This window comes from Macrosteles quadrilineatus, unplaced genomic scaffold (genome assembly GCF_028750875.1).
Source record: "Macrosteles quadrilineatus isolate MER2022 unplaced genomic scaffold, UCM_ALF_1.0 Scaffold_6__1_contigs__length_79288215, whole genome shotgun sequence".
Classification (NCBI taxonomy): Eukaryota; Metazoa; Arthropoda; class Insecta; order Hemiptera; family Cicadellidae; genus Macrosteles; species Macrosteles quadrilineatus.
Genome location: NW_026542599.1, coordinates 78784673 through 78805842, shown reverse-complemented (window position 1 = coordinate 78805842; position 21170 = coordinate 78784673). Strand labels below are relative to the sequence as shown.

Genomic DNA, 21170 nt, shown 5'->3' with positions numbered 1-21170 from the left:
TAAATGTGCACAAATGACAGTTTTATCTTTGTGGTCTAAACTGAGATGATTTCTAATAATATTAATGGGTAATTTGCATCGACAATCATTTTAAAAGATTTCCAAATTAGCTTACAAACAGATTGTAAAACATCTATGATCTGTATACATATAAAACTACTGAAAGTATGAAAATCAAGTTCTTGGATCTCATTATTGAACATGAACTCTCATCAATACATATTTGTTATTATTTTTGTTATTCTTTGTCCAACTGGAGGTTTGTATTACCATTGTCTGAAATCTTCAACTTCCTTAGGGAAGTTAGAGGATAATAATATGCCAACTTGAATACCATTTCACATGATGGTGGAAGGGAAACGGACAGAAAAGCAACTGTCAACCCCATGTCCGAAGAATTCGCAAGGGTAGGATCGAGACGCTCCTCGGTTCGACTAGTGCGAGTATGAACTATAATCTCCTATTTATTACGAGGGTAGAAAAATAAATGACTGGTTCATAAACTCCATAAGTCACGTGCACGTCCACAGACTACACCACTGATTCTGGCATTTCCCCTAACTTAATAGATCAAAATAACATTTTGTCAACAAGTACACTCCCAGTGTTGCTTACTAACTTTCTTTATAACGGTTTAAATTTGAATTGTAATATACAAGATGAACCTTCAGTTGAATCTTTAACCCCATTCTGATTGTAACCAAGATAAATTAAATATGCTTCCAAAATAGTTGACAGTTACACTGCCCGTCTATTTTAACCATTTTCATTTAATGAAATTACGATTGGTAGCAATAATAGTACAATACTTCATACTTTACTACACAATGAGGCTTTTAGGATATCATACTCATAAGAAACCTACACTAGATATTATTAAGAATTTTACTCACTTTTCACCCTGAGTTGAATATGTTCATACTGCATCGCCATAAATAAGATGTAGGTAATGCATTGTTTCCATGGTTTTAAATTATTTTTACAAATTTTAAAATATAAACAGTTTAGTTGAATTACCTAGTGGCATAGTGACATCAACAGAATTTACTTTCTTTGTTTTACTTTGCTAACATTAAATCTTTTCCCCGGACCTACCCTCTCGCTTGTAAGTGGGCGGCATATTGGAGAATCCATGCCTCCAAATAATTAACGTTTTCTAGAGAATGAGAAAAATAATAGTAAAATCGAATTTTCTTGAACTGGCTATTGAAAACGGTCCTCCTGAAAATAATCTAACTTGTATCACTCTGGTTTATCGCTTATCATCATCTTTAAGATTATCTATCGTTCAACATCGTTAACAACTACCAGGATACTACAAAATAATTATACCGTACGTTAACAATATGGACCGATCAACTAAAACCCACGTTTGATAGTATCAGACTATAGATGACCACACAACTAATCGTCAAGTAAACAATACTAAACCCGTTCGGTTTACTTACGTTAAACAATCGAGGTGTGGACAATCATTAATTATAACGTTTCATAGAACAATTGAATAAACATGACCAAGAGAGTTTCATATTATTCGAATTACTACCATAGATAAAACATATAGTCTATGTTACTACTCTCTACACCACTCATAGCCAACAATCCACTCATCACTCTCCACTCTCCTCACTACCACCATTACACACGAAACTCACACACACACAGTCTGTCTCTCTCTCTCTCTCTCCTGGCCACCACGAAATCTATAATGCGCAAACTCGCCAGCGCCGTGTTCACGAAAATACATTTCCATACATCACTAATAATAACAACCCTTTTATTTTTAATTGCCATTCCACAAATTCAATAATTTCCTTTTTTTTCTATTTGACAGCAACTTAGCAGACGCACAGGTAGCACTGCCTATGTCTGCTAGTTGCATTTGTTTATTGTTGAATATTTTGGTTCATTAAAACTTGTATGTATTTTAGTGTCATAAGTCTCTGTTAAGTATATTTGATTTTATAATCACTGTTTGTAGCCAATGTTTTTTGGAATAAACTATATATTCATTCATATATCGATTAGCATTTAAATTACCGACATAGCGGTTGTCTGAGTCTAAATTACATGGTTGTGATCTCCTGATGACCATACAACACCGTGTCTAATTACATTCAAAGAACTTACCACGTAGGCCTAAGTTTGATGGAAGTTCATGTCTCGTTCATTGTCCTAAACTCTGGAACATCCGGAGACCACATGAGGACCACTAATGAAATGACGTCATCATAACGTCTGTCTGTCTGGGGCTAAGGTTAATTCTACCCGCAGCTGCACCCGCGGGAGTTAAATCCAGAGCCATTCCATGAGTTAAAAGCCAGTAAAACTCTTGAGTGAACGAATCTCGAAATGATTTTCGTTACTAAGCAATATTGAGAGCAAACATTGTTACTTTACAAACAACGATTACAAAGAGATGTATGTTGTCTTGGTGTGATATACGATTTTATGTCTACGCCTCATTGATGGTGAAAACAATAATTATAGTAGGGTTCAGATACTAGTGACTTCTGAACCTATTATACAGTGCTGGCCAAATTATTAGACTAATGCATTTTTTTCGTGTTTTTTTTATATTTTTCGTACATAAAAATTGCATAAAAAATTATTGTATTGCCTATTTAAGTATAAAATGTCTTTTGTATGTTACTTAAGTATAGTATAAGCTGAAAACTTCATTATTTAATTTTGCAGTTGGCACCCCTGCCTTTGGTGGAAAAACAGCAAAAATAAAGAAATAATTCAGGGCTACCACTTGTGAAAATAAAAAAACAGAATTTTTAGCTTATAATATTTAAAAATAACACACAAATAAGAATATGTACTTTAACCAGTAATAAAATAGTTTTTTGGCTGAAAAAAAAACCAAATAACTATAAAAATGAGTTTAGTCTAATAATTTGGCCAGCACTGTAAATTATAAACCTAATAACCAACCTAATAAAATAAACCTATAATAATTGTATGTGTGTTTTGATGCACGTTTCAGTATATTTAGTATGTGTGTGGTTCTACAATTGCTGGCCAGTGAGAAAATTCCATTAACCCTTTGAGGTCGAATTCTTTTTTCTTTTTACGGCGAGTAAACTTGGAGTTGGGAACATCACAACACATGTTGACCAACAAAGAACTGATAATCACCAAGAGGGATGGTATTAATGGTATTGTAGTAAGAAAATGTATGACTAAAAGCCACAGTGTCTCTTGTTCACTTTTCCTATGTATCTTACGGTCTCTGTGTATACAGTGAGAACCCTAAACAGAGTAAAACAACCTTTGTTTGATTTTTTTATGGTAAGTATATTTGAGGGATCATTGCAGGCATTATTTTTAAAAAGCCCAGCCATTCCCTTAAACAAAATATTGAGTCGAAAATAATTTTTTAAAAACATACAAATAGTAAAAACAGCTTTAAATATTTTAAGTATGAAAAGAGTTGAGCCAGAACGCACAAGAGTGTTATCCTCCACTTTCAAAATACCTTTACCGCCACAAAATAAGTGTAGAAAGGACTAAAAAACAAAATAGTTTGTAAACAAACATTTTATTACAAGTCCTAATTAAAACTTCTTGAAGCTCTTTTTGGCTCTTGTTCCCTTGGTCACTTTGAGAACGTTGAACCTGACTGTCTTGCTGAGCGGACGACATTCGCCGATGGTCACAACGTCACCAAGACTGACATCCCTGCAACATGGCGGTTTCTTAAAACTGAGTATTGAAAACCCATTAAATTATATATCTGAAAAAATTATTAATAACCCTTTGGTGTGGCAATTTTGTTATGTCACAAAATTTTCTTCACAAATGTTCTTTGTTAAGGTTATGTTGTTCATGTCAATTATGGCATATGTCTTTTGTTTTGATATTACATATTTTACACTGAACACGACAATTTTTAACCAAAGTACAAAAAATGCAAGTTACAAAAAATGCATAGATAAATTAGGTGTTAAATAGGTGTTAATTAGGTGCTAGGTGTCAAACTTATTTTAGTAGGTACTAGCTGTTGTACCCGTGCTTTGCAACGGGAAGAGGACACAAAATAGAAACATTTTAATCTTTACATCTGTTGCTATAATAGTTACACATCCCCCAACGCTTTTAGAAACAAAATTCAACTTTTATGGCCAGCTAATAGAAATGTTTAAGTTATGACTTTTATCTGGTAAGCAGTGGATACCACCATTTCATCTCCCTTAGTAACATATCTTTTTATTTATTATTGACATTTTAAATTTCAATTTTGAAGTTACTACTAATTATTAAATTTATATGAACATTTTTTTAAATGTCACTCTTCTTTACCCTATATTAAATCACAAATCCTTCCATCTTCAGTTTCTTCACTCACAATAAATCATTAGCACAAACTAAGTCAGCTGTTATAAACTTTAGAAATATTGCTATGCCTTTTCAATACAGTCTTTTAAATATTAAAGAAACTATATCTATAGGCACTATAAAAAATGTTAAACAAATAATTTAGCATTAAAGACAGCAGACAAAACTAATATGATTATCAAAGCATCAATGCCTAAACAATTTAACAGCAAATACAGTGTATATGTTTCATTGCATCTCTGATTCTACTCTACAAAAATATCAACAAACAACTTATTAATATACAAACCAGTTCTTTTATATGTAATCAGTTCCATCGTCCATTGGCTTTACATTTTCACACTTACCATAAAGTAAACATAGTAACAGATATTTCATTGATTTTAGAAACAAAAGAACACTTTGTACTGCTTAGTTTTATGATATTTTCCTTGGTTTAATTTAATCAGTGGTGTGGCAAAACACAAATAATAAATGTATCAAATAAAGTAAATGTGAACTGAAAGCTATGTTAAGACAAAATAAGAGTATTTTGTATTACCATTTGATAATTAATAATTATAGTTACATACAACAGATTAAAAAGAAAATCAACACAGTACAATTTAGTTATTGATGATATTCTTTAGTTTAATTTATGCATAGGTTTAGCAAAACACAATAACTTAATTTACTTAAATATACATATAAAAAACAATGTGATGTGCAAGTTATGTTAAGTTAATCTAACACATGTTAAGGAGTTGGAGTTAGAATTTATTTAAAGTAGCCTCCAAATTCATATAAAATATCTATACATTGTAATTTTCATACTGTTTCCATCAAATCACATTAATAACATTATTTTCATAACTTAGACGCTTAAAAAAAATCCAAAGCAGAGCCGGAGTTGATACAGCAACGGTTATAGAATCTTTTTTTCATATAATCATTGACATAGTTTTAGAATAAATAATCCATGATAAAAGGTTAGATTAAAATAAACCTACCTCATAGTTATGGAAAATATTATATTTAATTTCTTTGTATCAGCTGTCTGAAATTGTGAAATATGCAGTTTAGCAGTTCTTCTTGTTTACATTTAAATGACAAAGCAAATGTAAACAAACATTGTTAAGTGTTCTCATCTGCAGCCATGGAGACTAATCAATATTTACTTTTAAAATCTTCACCTCACAACCTTTAAAGCCAAAGGGGCAAAGCCTACGGTCAGTATCGAAATGTGAATAGTCCTATAATGGTCCTCGGTATGGTAACTATATTTTTGTAAAATTTTAGTCCAGTTTGTACAGTAGCTTTTGCACCTATTAGTAATACACATACAGACAGACACCATTAGATTTTTATATAATAGTATAGATATAGATTTTAGTTATTGCAACACCTAAGTTAATAAGATGATATTCTTATCCTTTAATGTTATATCAATTGAAGAACAAGACCAGTTTTATCCGAATTATTTAATAATTGAGATTTTTGTTAAAAGAAGGGGATATTTTTGTGAAGAATAGCCTAGGCCTACTGAAGATGATTTCAAAACAAAAGAATGTAACTTATTGACGTTTTTGTCAGAAATATTAGTTTTCAAAAACGGCTTTTGGCGGATCTCCTGAAGCGTTACAGCAACACAACCATAAATAGTTATTTTGATGACAGGTTCGCTGCAACAGGCTAGACTGACAACAGTTGACGTGCGGCAACCATGTTATTTATCTAGTTATGTCTCTATTGCAGTCATTAATGTTATTGCTCCACTGAAGCCCGAGACGGTTTTTAAAGGTGGGTGAATCTACCAGCTAAGCCACATTAGTTATCCTAATATCGATTGTACTTGTACGGGGGGAATCAGAGCCGAGCATGTGCAAAGACCACAGCAACACTCGTCAGTGCAACAGGTTAACCCAGCCACCACGCCACTGTGGGTCACCACAGCCTAATAAATACCAGCCTGAATGTGACACTACTGCCTGGTCAATGAGATTTAATTAACTTAATGTGGATTGGCATTAAAGTAACGAAATGCCGTGATACAGTCAAGTCAGGTACAGTAGACTCTCGCTAATCCGGTATGTTTGGGGTTTTGATGTTGCTGGATTTTGTAAGTACCTCCATTACACATATAGTCGTTCTTTCAAATGTTGCGGAACTACCGCTAAATATAGAATGCAACCACCATCTGAAGTATTGCTCTTGTCTGACATCTGCTATGGCTCTTTGCAAAAACATTTTTTACATTTTAGACATATGCCGTAGGTCTATTGAAAGTGTCGAATCGATGGATTCCGGATCAGCAATCTTTTATAGTACGTCAAAACCATCTAAGAGCTAACGTTCATACTTCAAGTAATAACTTAAGACTGGTAGCTGTCTACTACAGTAGAACCTCACAACTAAAGCCATCCACAAACAAACTTGCAGACTCGGATATTCTAAATTCAGTGAATTTTCTGTAACATTCAATAATAGTTAGGGGTGTGCGATGCATCGAAAATGCATCGAAATTTCGATTCGATTCGATGCATCGAATCACGATTCGATTCAGCATGCATCGAAATCACGATGCATCGATTTGGCCTCGATGCATCGAAAAAGACCGATGCATCGGTTAGCTCCCGATAAAACGATTACGTCCCGATGCATATTTAAAATTAATTCAGGACTCCAAAATGAGTTTTAGATGTCAATTGTCATTAGTCAAGTGTCAATTATCGCTACCACCGATACTCGGACATTGCCGATACTAGGAATATCGGTATCAAGAATCGATTGCCAAACATCGATTTCACCCGATTCCGCCGATACCGACAGCCGACAGGGATGGATAGATATTTTATTTTAACATTTATTTATTTGATATCTATTAGTTTTGTAATCACGCTAACAACTTTAGTAACCAACTTAGCACACTATTTAGTTCAAAACAGCTAAAGTTTATTTTCAGCTGTTCTCTCTGCAGGCAGATGATATTGCACAACACAATACAATCTACATTTCAAGATGTCAGAAAGTCAGAATTCAGTCTCAGACAACCGGCGCGCGAGTGTCCTCAACACGAAATTATACTTAAAAAATGTCTGTATCAATAAGTCAGATCTTTAAATGTATTATTTTTATTTTTAGAACAAAATAAATAACCTAAACTTGTCTAAATGTTCAGTTTCATCCCTGCATTACGCATCATTAGAAAAATTCGATTCAATTACAACATCGAAGTCAGAGGGTTAGGCTTGCACTTGCCTATTGCACCAAAAAGTAGATCCACATTATATCTGTACTATCTACCTAGTTTAAGAGTTTAAGTGAAGTTTTAAGTGCTACTATAACATAAGTTTTGATTGAAAAACACCATACGCATAGTCCATGTCGATTTTGTAATGTTATAATGAAAGGTAAATGTTGACCATCTAAGATAAATCAAAGTATGTAACAAGAGTTCTCATTGGTCGAGAGGCCACGCTGCACTGTCATGTCAGCCAATCGACGTTCGTGTTTCAATGGAGCAAGTGACGATTGCTAAGATACATTGATAAATATCAAGAACCGTTATGTAGGACGTGTTTGTTTGTAAAGAGTATAAAATTAGGTTAAAGTTTAAAACGGTGTGATTTTCTTTTGTCTTACAAAGACCTAGATTTGACAATAAGGTTATAAACGAGTATTGTCGCCTCGTTGTTCCTTGTTTGTTTACTTTTAGATTCCCTATCAAACGCCCCTATCTGTTATCTCTCTCTCCCCCCCCCCTCTCTCTCTAACGATGTACTGATTAAACAGATTGTGGTTGACGACTTTTCTACTTAAGATTCCCTGTGGTTATTTTAGTTCAATCAATCCCATAACCTTTCTATCGTTTATCAAAATAATTAATTAATCTGTTTTGTATTTTATTTCCTTTAAACCAACCCCTATTTACCATCTGTATTTTATAGAATAAAATGTTTGTTTATAAATTTTGACTGGCCACACAATTTTGTACCTATTTTATTTTGTATAAAGTAACAGATACTTTGATGATTATATATACAGTATATATATATATATATCAATAAGTGCTGCGTGCTGTAATGAATGCTTTTTATTATCAAAATAAGTAATCAATTATAAATTTTTGATAATACATGGGTCATTGAATAGGTACCATAATGTCATGTAGTTTCCTATTTGTAACTTGCAAATAATAATAATTGATAGTTAATTCTGGAAAATGAAAAATAGTGAACGCATTCATAAACCTGTTGTCAAAACAGCAACGCAGGTGTAAGGGTTTATTGTTTCAGAGGCTAGGGTGTTTCAAGGACAAAGTGTTGGGCCTCCCGGCTTAGAGGGGAGGGGTGGTGGTTAGAGGGGGAGGAAACTGGTTTTGGCTATTTATTGATTAGTTCACCGACCCTTCTAGACAACAAAATTGAGTGACAGTGACAGTGTTAAATCACCGTGTTCTGTATTTAATTTGTTGTTTACTTTGTTTGTTATTCTATTAATTTTAGTGTTTTGTTCTATTTCCTCCTGGTCATTTGCAAATTGTATTATCAATGCTAAATAATTGTGGTCAATTCAAATTATATTTTTGATTATTCAAATCTCCTACACAAAAAGACAAAAGTCAAACCAGGCAAGGAAAAAACCTGCTATTGTAATCCCGTACCCAGCCATTTGGGAAGTGGTGAAAGTCTAGTCTAAATATAGCTCAAAGGTCTCACCCTTCCCTTCCCCTACTCAATGTTACTATTCCGCTCATTTCAAGGTCATTGCACAGCCTGCCTCCCGTCTATTGTTTTGCCTTTATAGTGTTTCTATTCTGACTTTTATAAACATAAATTTATTGCTTACGTAGTTCAGTAGTGAAATTTTCTATTGTGAAACAGTAGGCCTACTTTAAAACAAAATCACTACCGGTCATGTCAAGTCAGTATACCATTGCCATTGCCAGTCAGTCGCCGGCCACTGCTTTGAGTTGACCTATTCTGTCGTGACAGCTATAAAAATAGGTTAAGACAACTACCTCTTGCTTATTTCTATATTGTACTTTACTCAAACTCAAAATCTCGAATACTCGTCCATTTTGTGTTAATAGTATAAATAAAATTGGATCCATTAAAACCGGATCCAGCCCAAGATCCGATTTTTTGTGGATACGATCGGGCGTCGGTTCTATAGCCGGCGGATCCGGTAGTCCGATATCCGGATCCGACCATCACTAAAATAGATAGTAAACACTGATTATCAACTTTTTTGGTTCGTGCTGATTTAAGAATGAACCAGAAGTATTGAAAGCCAACAAATATAAATGTGAAAACTAAGTAACAATACTACCATACGTCATAAAATAAACTCTATTTTATTTAATACAGGTCAATAATAATAAACTTAACGATTGCTTTATTGATATATAGGCTTATTCTAATTGTTAGTGAAGGGTGAATTTCCTTAGGCCAACCATAAAATTAGCAGTGTCCATTAATGAGGTTAGGTCAGCAACTATCCTCTTGTTCATAATTTTATTTAGTACATTTTTTACTTTAACTTTTTTTAAGGTAAAGGATCCATTACAAAAACACATGTTGTATTAAATTTTTGAAGAAAATCATGCCGTGCTGCATCGAATCGAATCGAAATTCTTTGAATCGCATCGATGCATCGAATCGAAAAAAATATGCTGCATCGCACACCCCTAATAATAGTAAGCAACTAACGAAGCCCATACAATATACAGAACCCAATTACAAACAGACACAGCTTATGTACAACTGAACAACAATACAAGACGTTATGGAATTTTCAAGTCCGTGATATGCAAAAAATAAGAAAAATACCTTGCCAAACGAGTAGCTTTTGTGAAATGTTCACTGTCAAAACCGACATTAAACTGGGCAAAATCTGCATAGTTATTCCATAAAAGCAACCTCTCAACTGACCTGAAGCATGGTGAAAGGTGAACAGACATGTTCCGATGGCGTTTCTCGAACCGATTGTATTTGCGTATGTAGTGCAGGTAGTCCCTTCTGATGACGATGGTCCTCTGCATCTTCATCTTCTGAACAACCCCAGTGAGGATGCGGCCTCGGATGGACACATTACCGGTGAATGGACACTTCTTGTCAATGTAGGTGCCTTCGATGGCCTATAGCGGAATAAAAAAAAACCAAATGAATATTGGTTCAGAGCTTAGGTACAAAACAAAACATTTTTACCTCCATACAGCAAATGTTTATGATTTATAATTTTTAAAGAAGTTTGTGTCTTGAGTTAACCTTGCTTTTATTTGCCCCTCCACCATCTTAAGCCTGAGTGTGAAAAGTTCCCAGTGAAGCGAGGTGAGCCAATAGAGAACAATAGCAGTATAAATTGCAATTATCATGGTATTTTATCATCATGGTATTATGTTATTTAGGTATTTTGAAGTAAATAAGATAATTAATTATTGGATGAAACGCAACACAATTAAAATTTCCACTTCCAGCATGTATAATTCAGCGCGTCTATCGACACTTTTTTTTGTCGTTACTTTACTTAATGTATTGTAAGGATTTTGTCTTTATTTGAAAACTGTTAGGTCACAATGATACCTACAGTATCACAATTGTAACGTGAGTAATACCCCCGCCGCAGCAAACCTGCAGACTAAGCGAATTTCCATTTGACTGATTGGATTTACACTGAAATGTCTACTTAAAAATATAACATTTATTCCCGATTTAAATAGAATTAGTTTAACAAGTACTTAGGTTTGCTGCATCAGGGAGGGTAAAACTGGTTTTTTTTTTTTTTGTAAAATGTTAGTAGTTAGTAAGAAATAAAAACATTTTCCAAATTTGATCAAAATATGTTCATAAACAAGCAAATTACAACAGTTTACTTATTCTCCATAAGAATAACATGGGAATTTTAAATTTAAATTTTTTTGGAATTTTCTCCGTAACCATTAGGCGCATAATAACGCTTCAATATACTAAATTATTTGTTTTTTTAAGCTCTACAAAATGGTTTAGAAAGAAATTGCTAAATTTTATGTTTTTTGGGTCAAAAATGGGAAACACCTATTTTTACCCCATAAAAGCCCCCGTAAACCCCCGTTCCCATGGTCCGATCATGCTGGATCGCGAACTCGTTCGAATAAACGTAGGTTTACACGTTTGTACCAAATTTCATCAAAATCGGATCATTTTTGCTCGAGTTATCGCGCTAACGGACACATATATATATATATAAATATATAAATAAATATATATATATATATGAATTTGAACGGATGGTGTTTTTGGCCTCTAGGGACCTCAAAACGAAAAAAAAAAAATCGGTCCCGCGTCCAGGTCTTACCATGAGTACTACGGTAATAGCTTATTCCCTATATGGGAAATTCGCTAAAAAGCAAAATTTTTAGAAGAGATTGCGATATTAAACTTTTACCAATGGCAGCTGTCTATAAATTAATAGTTTTCCAGGAGGCCTAATTCAGAACGTTTCACTTTATTGTGCAGTACAAAACCGTAAACACATCTGCCTAGATCAACCACATTTAGCTTAGCTAAAATATCCTGTAAAATTAAAGCATAAATTAATACATTGAACTCTTAAGATTATGGATTAGTAAATAATAGCACAAAGATAAAACCAGGTTAAACAATGGCAAGCAACAATTACAATAATTTACTATTACTTAGAGTAGATTATTACTTGCACACAAATATTCTTAACACTATAAACCATGCAATATTCACCTTTTGTCCAGCTCCACAACCGAGTTAGTTAGACCCACTTTATAAATAGTTAGTGTTAGCAATTAAAGCTTATAATATCAAGGCTTACTAAATTTCAGAGGACAATAATTTAGGTGTACAAAAACCCATACACCCATGCAGATTTTTGAATATACAAACCAATGGTTTTTAATTTGCAGGATAAAATAAAGCATTGGTCTGAGGTAGTAGACTAATCCTAACATTTTAATCTTTTTATTTCAAAACAACCATGCTAAAAAAATCATGTCAGATTTGGAAAATGTACCTATGGTTTATCTTTAAAAATTTTCACTCTTCAAACAAGAAATTTTAATTTCCAACGGGTAGTGCAGTTTTCAAACGGGTTTTAATTTCCAATTTGCCTACATGATGTTTTTCATATCATAAATTCACCTTGATATTATAAGCCTGTTAAAAATACACATTCGGTACCAATAGGCCTAATTGTAGTCAACATAGCAGCTTTATGAGTAAAGTAATCTATTACAACAATTTCTTCAGCTGAGTAGATATAAACAAAAAAAATGTATATAAGTAACACTTAACAATTATTAGCCTACTTCTTAGGCCCTTCACCACCAAATGTTAGTCAGTGTGGATTCAGATAGTTTTAAGGATTGGGGCATATTCATCTTAAAAAAAAAATCCCTTTTTTCATAAAAAAAAGCCCACAGTGAAATAGAATTTAACAAAACAATATTTTGGTGTTTAGTAGGCCTTAAACTTAATAATCTTGAATTTTCTCACAGTATCGAGTAGGTACTGTTTATTTTCATAGAGAAAAAATAATAGGAAAAGAATAGTTATTTAACAGTTAAAAGGATAAACAGACTAAATAATCAGACAACAAATAATCTAATCACTCCATTATAATTAATTTTAACAGTGGTATGACACGTTTTTATAATACCGTAGCATATCAGCACAAATTGTGTGACTAATTTTTATTTAAAAATTTAATTAGGTTTCTTATTTTTATAGCAGAAGGCCTAGTCTATGTCAGTTATTTTATTAAAATGGTAAAACCCATTTTGGCATTTGTTACAATGATAGAAAGGGTATTTAGCACCATCCTTACACCTCAACCTTATTGTTAGCGATCAGATCCCATTGACTCAAGCCAAGCCGAAGACAGAAGACATTCCCTCGACCACCGACACCTGTCATTAACAGCTGATTGGTACAAACCTCTCTGGGAGTTTTAAACCCAAGACCGACACTGCGAGATCTCCTAGCCTTTGTCTTCTTCAGTCCTGGCTTTCTGGCCAGGAAAACACCCGGTTGTTTCTGGAATGCCTTCTCAGTCTACAAACATACAATCAGTTTAATCAAGTACCAACCTCACGGGGAGTTTTAAATCCCAAACCGACATTGCGTGTATAACGCAACGACTTCCTTTTCTTTGCTCCCAAACCCTTCTTTCGGTTTAGAAAGATTGTTGGTTGCTTTTGAAATGATCGCTCAGTCTGAAAACAGAAAAAATTAATTCTTCCATGGACTAATGCCAAACATGCTTTAGGTTTATAGCAGACTAGAAATTCTAGGCTAATGGTCCCAGATTCCTGAGCTCTTGATAGTTCCATAACTTATATACTAAACAAACAAATCATTATATTGGCTAAGTGAAAGTACAGAGAAACAAATAAGTTAAAAATAACAAGCTAGTTAGATCCCATGTTTACGTATAGGCCTACACTTTTATCATAATAGGCCCTAAGGCCTACAATAAAATTGTTTTATTCCGTATAAAAATTTAGTAGTAAGAATGAAGTTGTGTTTGTTTTTATTTCTGTAGCCTATATTTAACTAAGTAGCCTAAAAATGATTGATCATTTAAGATCAGAAGAATTGTGAGACTTCTTAAAAATTTGCTGATGAAGAAGATGTTGACCATCCCGATATTTATTTTGGATCCCAGACCACAAAAGCGACGTCGACTTTTTTTTGTAAAACTTCTTCAAACAATCCAGGACTTCAGGTGGACGTTTTGAAAAATACCACTTAACCTTAGTGAAAAAATCACAGAAGATTAAAAGAGAACTTTCAAATTGTTGTTTGTAAGAGTGACAAATATACATATGCCTACATTTTACACGTTTAGTAAATGCGTAAATTCTTTAACTTTCCATTTTCAAACAAATGTGACTATGTTTACAATCGATATAGGCTATCTTATTTGTTTTTTTTTATTAAATAACACAGTTGTCAGTATAAAAAAAAAACAATTGTTTTATTACAATTAAAATCCCCAATGCTAACATTGCAGGTTTCCAGTAAAAACAATTCCGAGCTGCCAGGAGCGATCCACCATCATAAATGCCTAGGTGGCGTGGAGTGGGACTTGGCCAGTACAGCTGGCCGTCCGACCATCAGAACCGAGTTAGTACGGTACTGATAGAATTCCAACTGGCTGCCGAATGTGTTGTGGCCACTCCTGCTGGCCTTCCGATTTCATAGAGTTAAATAATACTGAAAGTATTAGAATACAAGGAAATTTTGATATTTTGGTAAATGGCCCCCTTAACCATTTTGAGTCTGAGAACCACAATAAACACTTTTACTACAAGGACTAATAAAATATGAACCACCAACTTACTGTCTTATCCTTTTGTAAATTATTATAAGTGCAAGTAAGTTAGGCCTAATAAGTTAAAAATAGCCAAACAAATAGACTAATATTTAAAGACAACTGTGGCCACATAGGCTAGGCCTACTTAGTTACTGACTTTTCTCAAGATTGAACCAACGACCGGCAAGCACTATATCCACTCGGCTACTTAGCCAGTCAACAGTGACCCCCTGTGACCTAATTCAAGCGAGTTACACACCTGTGTTGTGTGAGTTGTACACCGTTCACACCTTATAGACTTTTTAAGCATAAAAAATATCATTTAAAACCTATTTTATATTTACAGTAGAACCTCTTTAATCCAAACTAAAAGGGACAAAGGGTAGTTCGGACTATTCAGGGTGTCTACCAGATTTTTCAAATGGAATTCCCGACTTTTTCCCGACTTTTCATTACCATTTTTATTAAAATCCCGACCAAAAACTCCATTCTCCATGTTACTACACCTTTTTCCGTCTCGCGGTCACGGTACCTTCGTCAACATATGTTGTCACCCGCGACGCAGCGAATTCACTTACGATCTAAACGAATCACATACCGAGAAAATCCCATATCAATGTTGGGGTGTGTGAAGCAGCAACAAATTCAGGGTGTCTACCAGATTTTTCAAATGGAATTCCCGACTTTTTCCCGACTTTTCATTACCATTTTTATTAAAATCCCGACCAAAAACTCCATTCTCCATGTTACTACACCTTTTTCCGTCTCGCGGTCACGGTACCTTCGTCAACATATGTTGTCACCCGCGACGCAGCGAATTCACTTACGATCTAAACGAATCACATACCGAGAAAATCCCATATCAATGTTGGGGTGTGTGAAGCAGCAACAAATTGTAATGTAACTCAATTCGACGCAACATGGCATTTTTCTATTCATACTTGTCAATGGAATGAAATATTTGTTTTCAATCATGCATTAGAAGAAACAGTATTTCTGAAAATATCAGTGAGCTTCTTGCCTATTTCATAATTTTTACTTGCAGCATCATGTTGTTCAGCATGTTACCTATTTTATTTTATTGATTTTATAAATATAAAGATATGTTTTGGTGTAAACAAACAAAAACCTTTGCAAGATTTATACTGAATCCTTCAATTGGTTTACATTGATAAAATAAGAGGATAGAATCAAAACCTACAAGGTATACATAATTTCTTGTATGGCTAAGCAATGGCTCAGTGATTGCCATGTACTTGGATAACAATAACCCCTATGGCGAAGCAATGTCTCAGTGTATGCCATGTACTTGGATGGTAATAATTTGTATGGCTAAGCAATGTCTCAGTGAATAGCTTATATAAATTAATGTCAATAATTTGAATAGTGTCAATAAGTTATATGGATACTGATAGTCAAAGTAACAGTATCAATGTAACAGTCAACTACGTATATGGATACTGATTCAATAACGTATGTATGGACACTGATTCAAAAACGTATTTGGATACTGATTCAATAACGTATGGATACTGATTCAAAAACGTATATAGATACTGACTCAATAATGTATGGATATTGATTCAAAAACTTATATGGATACTGATTCAATACCGTATATAGATACTGATTCAATAAATTATAGATACTGGTTCAAAAACGTATGGATACTGATTCAAAAACGTATTTGGATACTGATTCAATAACGTATGGATACTGATTCAAAAACGTATATGGATACTGATTCAATAATGTATATGAATACTGACTCAATAATGTATGAATCAGGAATATAAGATCCAGAAAGTTTTTTAAAATTTTTGGGATCCGTTCATCCCTTATTTTGAAAGGTTAGATTATTCCCGACCTTCGGACGAAATTCATAACTTTTTCACGACTTTTCCCGACCTTTCAAAATCCCCGACTTTTTCCCGATTTTCCCGGAATTCCCGACTAGTAGACACCCTGCTATTGAATAGTTTGGATTACAGAACATAGCCTAGATTGTTGTTTTTACCTACATAACAAAAAGTTAACTAAAATGTGGGCTAAGTTAAAATGGATCGTAATTGTTACAGGAAAAGTGAAAATGATTTATAAAGTAAAATACAGTGTTTATTTAAACACAGAATAAATGTGTGGATTAGGTGTCCGGAATTGACGTCACCAGGTTGTGGGGGTCCGGAACGCAATTACCATAACGATACGATGTAGGCCTATAGCCATCAGTGTTTGTGGTGTAGAGTGCTCGGCTGATATGCAAGAGGTCCTTGGTTCGAATCCCATCGGCAACTTTAACTTTTTATCAAAGATTTTGCTTTGAATGCCATTTCTTCTTAACTAAACTGTACCGGTACATCTTTGATTAGAAATGGTGACATTTATAATTTTATTTTAAGAACAGAATCTATCCTTCATTTGATTTTCTCATTATCAGCATTATGGTTGGTTAGGTTAGGTTATGACAGTAACTGCCGGACACCTAATCCACGTTCGGTTACCGGACGCGTATCCTCTGCGTTATATAAAACAGTAATAAACATAGTGAATTAACAGTAGGTACTGTACATTAAGTTACAATAGAAACAAAAAAAGTTCTGTACACAGCGATGAGGCGTTCGGATTACGGGGGTTCAGATTAAAGAGGTCCATTACTTCACAATAATCGGCGAGTTACAAATAAGTCAATAGGTGTAAATATGTAAAGTAGGAATAATCTGCCCAAATACTGTGATCTTAAAAAAAGGTTCTCTTGAAATTGCTTAGTAACAAATAATACCCCCGCCGCAGCAAACCTGCAGACTAAGCGAATTTCCATTTGACTGATTGGATTTACACTGAAATGTCTACTTAAAAATTTATTCCCGATTTAAATAGAATTAGTTTAACAAGTAGGCCCTACTTAGGTTTGCTGCATCAGGGAGGGTAAAACTGGTTTTTTTTTTTTTGTAAAATGTTAGTAGTTAGTAAGAAATAAAAACATTTTCCAAATTTGATCAAAATATGTTCATAAACAAGCAAATTACAACAGTTTACTTATTCTCCATAAGAATAACATGGGAATTTTAAATTTAAATTTTTTTGGAATTTTCTCCGTAACCATTAGGCGCATAATAACGCTTCAATATACTAAATTATTTGTTTTTTTAAGCTCTACAAAATGGTTTAGAAAGAAATTGCTAAATTTTATGTTTTTTGGGTCAAAAATGGGAAAAACCTATTTTTACCCCATAAAAGCCCCCGTAAACCCCCGTTCCCATGGTCCGATCATGCTGGATCGCGAACTCGTTCGAATAAACGTAGGTTTACACGTTTGTACCAAATTTCATCAAAATCGGATCATTTTTGCTCGAGTTATCGCGCTAACGGACACATATATATATATATATATGAATTTGAACGGATGGTGTTTTTGGCCTCTAGGGACCTCAAAACGAAAAAAAAAATCGGTCCCGCGTCCAGGTCTTACCATGAGTACTACGGTAATAGCTTATTCCCTATATGGGAAATTCGCTAAAATGTTGACATCTGGAACAAATATTGGGTACAGTTTCTTAACTGGGCTACTTAGAGCCTTATTATGCGCGGCCACTCGAGTCGCGCGCGACCGCGACTGCCAGTCGCTTGGGGTAGCGACAGGTGTGGCTTGGGGTAGCGACCGGTGTGGCGAGGCCACGCGACTGACCGAATTTTTTACAGACATACATGTAGTTTCTTAGAGTGAATAACTTAAGTAAAGAAGCTGAACTATTTATTTTACTTTTACTTAAGCGTCGTAAACGTAGACGAAACAAAAGTATTGGGATGCAATCCGTTACTAAAAGTAAGACCTCAGGGGTATTTTTCAGTGTTTATGATGATTTCAGAGATGACGACAAGATGTATATTGGTTGTTTCTGAGAGACGAGACGTCCTTTTTATAACCTTTTAGGAAGAATATAAGGCGACTTATCCGTATCGCATAGGAAAATGAATAATTTTATTTCAGCTAAGGAGAGGCTAGCACTTACCTTAAATTAAATATTATAATGGTTTTGATTTGATTTAATCATAATATTAATACAATATTAGCAGCAAAACTCGGTGTTGCCCGGGTCAACATTGTATTCACAATAATGGTAATAATTGAGTAATAATACAGCCAGTATCTTGAACTTAACTGATTCAAATGGTTAACATCTCGAATGAAAGCCTTTGTTTTGAAGGGTAGGCCTATCAAAAAAAAAAAAAAAAAAAAAAAATCATTTATTCCAGACAAAAAATATGTTACAAAAATTATAATATACATATAAAGGATGGTCCCCACATAGGCAAAGCCTGTGCGTGGGGAACGAGTTGTATCAGTCCATTTAATACAGAATCGTTGATGCCCATTCAACTTATAATCAATTTACAATACTTTATACTACTCTACATACCAATACATAATTAAAAAGGAAAAACACTTTCACCAGGGGGCTACAGCAGGTAACTTAACTTAAAACCTATTGTAAGACCAAGACATGTAGAATAACTGAAATTGGAGATACGTAAGTGCAATTGCAGATAAGTGTTAAAATAATAATTATTAATTGTTGATTCGTGAGTCAGTAGCGTATACGTCCGATATTAATAATTAATAGGTCAAAATTAAAGCTGACATTTCACTGAATGTTCTTAGACCAAAACATATAGGATAATGTAGTCAGAACTGGCGAGATACGGCTTTAATTGAAGTAAGAATTTGATAAAAAATCTGATTTATTTTTTGTCAAATGATACAGTAGATACATGAATGATGATGCTTGGTGGCGAATCTGTTCGTGAAATTAAGACCAAAATTATGAACATCGGTCAGGTAGAAGAGCCGAACCGACTCGGAAAAGAAAACCAATATTTATTGATATAACTTATAGGTAATATAATTAAATAAAATGTTGAAACAAAATTCAGGACTGAGGCGAGGGCAGAGAGTAGGGTCCGCTGTGGCCCGCGACTGTGGCCGCGCGTAATAAACAGCATATGATAACATGGCCCGCTGGTGGTGCGTGGGCTCGCGACTAGTAGCGAGGGTGCGCGACTGGAGTGGCCAGTCGCGGCGACTGTCGTGTGCCTCGCCACCGCAGTCGCGGTCGCGCGCCACTCGAGTGGCCGCGCATAATAAGGCTCTTAGGCTATGCTAATATTGATTGAAACTATCAAATTGAAAATATTGATTAATAATCGATATTTTTTAATATATCTCAACCTATTATTAAATTAATCTATCATAACCTAACCAACCAAACTTGCTGATAGTGAAAAAATCGCATGAAGGTTTACCTATCGAATCAATAGTTTCAATCAATATTAGCATAGGCCTAGCCAAGTTAAGAAACTGTACCCCAAATATTTCTGACTGATAGTCTATAATCTTGTACAATTTTAAAATCAACAAAAGTATAGTTTCAGGTTGTAACTTAGGCCTAAGTTAAACCTGTGTAAACGTAGCCTAGAATTTGCCAGACATGGACTAGCTATGTAAAATTTCAGGGTGAAATATGAAATTACCCAAAAGTGCTAATTGAAAAAGGTTTTCAAATAGGCCAAATAATGAGAAATATAGTTTTTTTCGAAATTCGTTAGAAGCCCCTAACGTAAACAAATAGGCCCTACCTGTGATTTTTTCCAAGCCCTTGGAGTAGCCTACATCTATGTAAGGGTAACTTGGCCCTAATTTTGTCATATAGAGGCTAAGCTAAATTCATGAGTTTGAATATGATGACATTAGTGATAGGTACAGAACTAGGACAGCAGAAATAAGCATCCTTCAAAGGCAAGGCAACTATTGTGCTTGACACGCATGTGAGTGAAGTGATGCCTAGCATAGGTTAAGGAGAGAACTGGGGTCTAGCATGAGAAAAATATGAATCAGGGATTTTGCTTTAAAATGAAATGAGGCTACTACGTACTGCTAATTTAAAATTCTACGTATCAATCAAATAAATGCTAGTTTTATAAAAGTAAGTTAAGTAAAAATATAAATACCTGATCAGCCATGATGAGGAGTCAGCTATAACCTAACCGGAAAAGAACAGCGAAGAACAAGAAGAAAAGGGCAGCGCACAGCGCAGCAGATCGAGAACGAGATCCTAGAGTATAGAGCAGAATAAAAAGTAATAGAAGAAAACAAACGGAAATTTTCAGCAAGGAGTATATTTCTGACTATATTACTATCACTCATATCATTGTTTAAAACCTATCTTAAAGTACAACGGAGGAAGTGGAAGTGAATTAAAAAGTGCTATGCCATTGTACAGTAATAATGCTTCTTGAAAAATGTTGTTGAATGTTTAGGAATTGGTAATGTATGTGAATTGCGCAATGTGTATTGGTTTTTTATAGTTAAAACATGTGTTATCTATGCCAATATATACCTACACCATAGATCCTACTCAGACAAGCCGGGACAAGCTCATAATCAATGATAAAGATTAAAGATACATAAAAAATGTAGTCGTATTCTATCGAGGCTTTCCACATTTCTTCTTCTTCGTGATTTT

At 34.2% G+C, this 21170-nt stretch overlaps 1 protein-coding gene across 2 annotated transcripts; it reads right to left on the bottom strand.

The window, feature by feature from the left end:
• Positions 1-3531: 3531 nt before the first annotated feature.
• On the bottom strand, positions 3532-20761 carry LOC128996972 (40S ribosomal protein S11-like). 2 transcript variants are annotated; one of them, XM_054422538.1, is made up of 4 exons: positions 20656-20761; positions 13269-13385; positions 10257-10462; positions 3532-3687 (listed from the first exon to the last, which is right to left on the bottom strand). In XM_054422538.1, the coding sequence occupies exons 1-4, from the start codon at positions 20665-20667 to the stop codon at positions 3564-3566; spliced, it is 459 nt and encodes a 152-aa protein (XP_054278513.1). In that variant the 5' UTR covers positions 20668-20761; the 3' UTR covers positions 3532-3563. The 2 variants fall into 2 exon arrangements, with proteins under 2 accessions (XP_054278513.1, XP_054278512.1); XM_054422537.1 differs by lacking the exon at positions 13269-13385 and adding an exon at positions 13421-13546 and having other exon boundaries at positions 20656-20733.
• Positions 20762-21170: the final 409 nt, after the last annotated feature.

What these genes read in the sequence shown, in the direction of transcription:
- LOC128996972 (XM_054422537.1), bottom strand. An exon ending in GATTTAAAACTCCCCGTGAG is followed by an intron (nt 10,463 to 13,420) that starts GTTGGTACTTGA and finishes ATTCCGCTATAG; the next exon opens with GCCATCGAAGGCACCTACAT. An exon ending in CACCTTTCACCATGCTTCAG is followed by an intron (nt 3,688 to 10,256) that starts GTCAGTTGAGAG and finishes GCCATGTTGCAG; the next exon opens with GGATGTCAGTCTTGGTGACG.